We start from the raw sequence: 3472 nt of genomic DNA, 5'->3' as shown, positions 1-3472 counted from the left end.
GAAAGAGTAATTGTGCTGGTAGAGAAGATTTTAGAGCTCTGTGAGCTTAGCTCTGACTGGAGTAACTCCTGGGAGGAGTAGGGATCCCGCTTACATTTCTCATTTGATAGTCCAAACCAAAGAGTACACAGTCATCTCCTGTATAAAATTCATAGTTATTAAAGTTTACAAGAAAACATACATGCTGGGTTTTCCTTACATATCTTGGGAAAGACTGGCTGTCCTTTGTCAGAGACTTCAGGTAAGGTTTCTCTCCAGGTAAGGTTTCTCTCACCTGCCTTAGATGCTGTAAGATGCTACATCTTTTCTAAGTCTCGTCTCCGCTCCTTCAGCAGCCTGGAGGAGGGAGAAGCCATGCAGGAATGTGTTGCCATCCGAAGGCCTCTCTGTCCCCCGTGCCAACAGCAGGGACCTGGACACTAGGCAGTCCCAACCGTCATTTCAGACAGCTCTAAGTGGGTCAGATGAATCCCACCCATGGCACGGTCGTCAGCTCTTGCAAATTAACTTACCGCTCTGTTGTGATAAATACCATCTGAGAGTCTTGCCCTGTGCCGATGTAAAACACCATTAGCTTCTCAGTGCAGCAGTAGCCCAGCACAGTTATTCACTGTGTCCGTGCCAAAGGCTTGGTCGGTTTTTTTTTCAGTTGTCAGCTAATTGCAGAGAGGGAGACAGGCAATAAAAATGCTGTGAATGGTGAAGGAAATGAGTCTGACTCACTTCCACTCTCCCTTTCACATTTTTAATCCTGCGCAGTGCTGCCTATGACAGGAGTGGGATTATGCTGGGTTTACTGATAGCAGTCTCTGGCATGCTGTGTAGATGGTTTTATTTTCAATCTGTTATTTTTTTTATGAATCTATTTCTATTTATTTTCCCATTTCTCTTCAGCAACTTGTACCTGACAGATTTAAGTTGTTTCCCTTTCATTCCCATTCCAGCTGCAAGCACATCTCCTCTTTGCAAGTAAATATGTTTTGAAAGGGAGAGGGAGGGCGAAATAAAGTTAACATCGCTTTCCGCTTTGGACTTAAGAAAAGAAGGAAAAACTAGGAACATGAAAGGACTATTTTTGCCATGAAACTGTGGTGTCTTTCAGAGGAAAGCACAGGCAGTTTTCGTTTTCAGACCCTGGTTGAAGCTTGAGAGAAAAGCAGGTGACACTGAGTTTCTGTTGACCGTCCAAAGGCTAGGGAGGGAAAATCAAACAGGTTTCATGTCATTAGTTAGGAGTCTGTAAACAGGGTAGTCCACATCACCGTGCCTAAGGTCAGCCTTTGTGTGTACAAGCAGGAATTTGGGGGGATTCAGCCGTGTTTGGTGTTTCTTGCTGGTTTAAATTGACCTGTCAAGTAGTGTGTTACGAAGCAGTGCCTGGACACGTGGGGCAGAGGGGCAATGTTCAGGGCATGAAACTGTCAGAAAGGACGCGATAGGTGTTTGCTCTGAATTTCACGTGGCCCGGGCTTGCAGATGCACAGAGCAATTGATAGAAGAGTGCAAGAAAACGCAAGCTTATCAACAAGGCGAGGAGCTGGTTATCAGCAGGTCCGGGTGCCCGGCGAGGATCCGTGACCGTCAATGCCAGAGGCCACCGCTGCATGTTTGTGTACCTGTGTCCTCTGCAAGCTGTTCTGCATAAACAAACTCCGTTATTTTCCAATGAAAATAACCTATTTCTAATCTGTGCTGTTATTTTCTTTATTGCCAAATAATTGAAGTGCATCGTTTGAAGGTGATAACCGTATTTTAAACATCAAATGAACCTTTTCAGCCTATATCTTTTGCTTGGCTAGAGCAACTTAAGTCGTATCTTCTTTGGTAGCCTGCTTGCAAGATAGTCTCCTTGTTGGAGAGGTTGGACTGTACCAGATGGGGACAGAAATGTAAATACTTGCTGCCATCTTTTGGGCAGTGTGGGTATGACTCAAAAAAAGAAGGGATCAGTCGAGTTACTGTTGTCATCTCCTTCAGCTTTGTCAACTGATTCTTATTTGACCACCAAACAGAGCAGTCCACCAAGGAACATTATTTTTTTGATAGTCATGTTGTTGGTCTCAAGGTAGAAGTGAAGCGAGGTTTGTAGGGAGAGGTACTTGCGTTGATTTGAGCGAGCTGATAGGTTTGGGGGAAAAAAGGTATCGGAAGTCTTTGAGCACATCTGCCATTCTCCAGGTTTTGAGACAGTGTGTGTTCGTTGCTCCAAGCTGTCAGAAGCTTTATGTTTTGCTTTGTTTTCATGCATAATCGGTAGGAGTTGGAGAGGTGGTTGGAATTCCTGAAGTCAGAACCTGGAGCTACTGTTGCATGGTCTACAGTCAAAACGGGATGGCCCAAAGGAAAAAATGTTTTACTGCAAGTAACTGAGGTTTTAGACTGTTTAGGGTTTTTTCCAAGAAATGCGACTTGAGTGCTCTTCGATCTACAAAAATACTAGAATGTCAGCACACATTGGTTTATTTCCAAATGCATATATTTTAGCAGGGTAGAATATGTTACGTCACACTCCTCTGACCCTATTTTCTTATATAGTGTACTGCTCAGTTGAAATGCTGATTAGGCGACCTTTCCTAATTGCAATACGGTATTTTTCATCCACTTGAGTTGTCAGGTTGCATTTTTAACCTCACACCTAATCAGACTTTCAGTCCTGCAGGCTGTGCAGAGACAGATTTCCTGCTGCGGTAATAGCCCATTCCTTGAAACTAGTTTGAAATTAATAGCAGCAAGGTACTTTACTGTTTCCAAAAGGCCGAGTCTCTTAGTGGACGGAGCCTTCTTTTAATGCAAGGAGATCTGTTATTAGACCTTTTTAGAAAGATGACATTTTTACGTGGGATTCATCTATATTGCTGATTTCAATACAATTATATCCTTACCAACTGGACCTCCACAATGTGCCACAAGGGAGTGTTAAAAACTTGCTTAATGTAAAACTTGGTGTGTTGTTTCTTTAGGAGGCAGCAGCATAGGTAATCGTCCTTCCGCTCACTGTTGTTCGACTTGCATTCAGCAAGCAAAATATGACTGCTCTTGTCTTATATTTGTTTGTTTTAGGTGAAACTTCCTTTTCCTGTTGATCAAATCACAGATCTTCCAAGGAATGATTTCCAGATGATGATAAAGATGCACAAGCTAACCTCAGAGCAGCTCGAGTTCATCCACGATGTCCGCCGGCGCAGCAAGAACCGAATTGCAGCTCAGCGCTGCCGCAAGAGGAAACTGGACTGTATTCAGAACCTAGAATGTGAAATCCGCAAGTTGGTGAGTTGGGTGCTCTCGCCGCGCCGTTGCAGCTTGCAGGGCACCAGCAGCAATTCTGTCCAGAGTTTAGTGGGTTCAGTCAGTTTGTACGTAAGTATGCAGAGCCACTAGTATGAAAATGTAATATATAAAAGTATATTTGTGTGTGTATAATATGTACAGAAAACACAAAATTCCAGTGGCATGAGGCCTAGATATCTCTTTA

At 43.5% G+C, this 3472-nt stretch overlaps 1 protein-coding gene across 1 annotated transcript in view; it reads left to right on the top strand.

Moving 5' to 3' along the window:
* BACH2 (BTB and CNC homology 1, basic leucine zipper transcription factor 2) overlaps positions 1 to 3267 on the top strand; it is a gene marked incomplete at its 3' end in the record, with an annotated part of 40588 nt that extends 37321 nt beyond the window's left edge. The window contains exon 3 of the mRNA XM_009702356.1: positions 3061 to 3267. Coding sequence (XP_009700658.1) covers positions 3061 to 3267 — 207 coding nt within the window. The remainder of the gene's footprint in view (positions 1 to 3060) is intronic.
* Positions 3268 to 3472: the final 205 nt, after the last annotated feature.

The sequence above is a fragment of the Cariama cristata genome, unplaced genomic scaffold (assembly GCF_000690535.1).
Source record: "Cariama cristata isolate BGI_N322 unplaced genomic scaffold, ASM69053v1 scaffold4236, whole genome shotgun sequence".
In the NCBI taxonomy this organism is placed as follows: Eukaryota; Metazoa; Chordata; class Aves; order Cariamiformes; family Cariamidae; genus Cariama; species Cariama cristata.
This window is presented reverse-complemented; position numbering and strand designations above follow the sequence as displayed.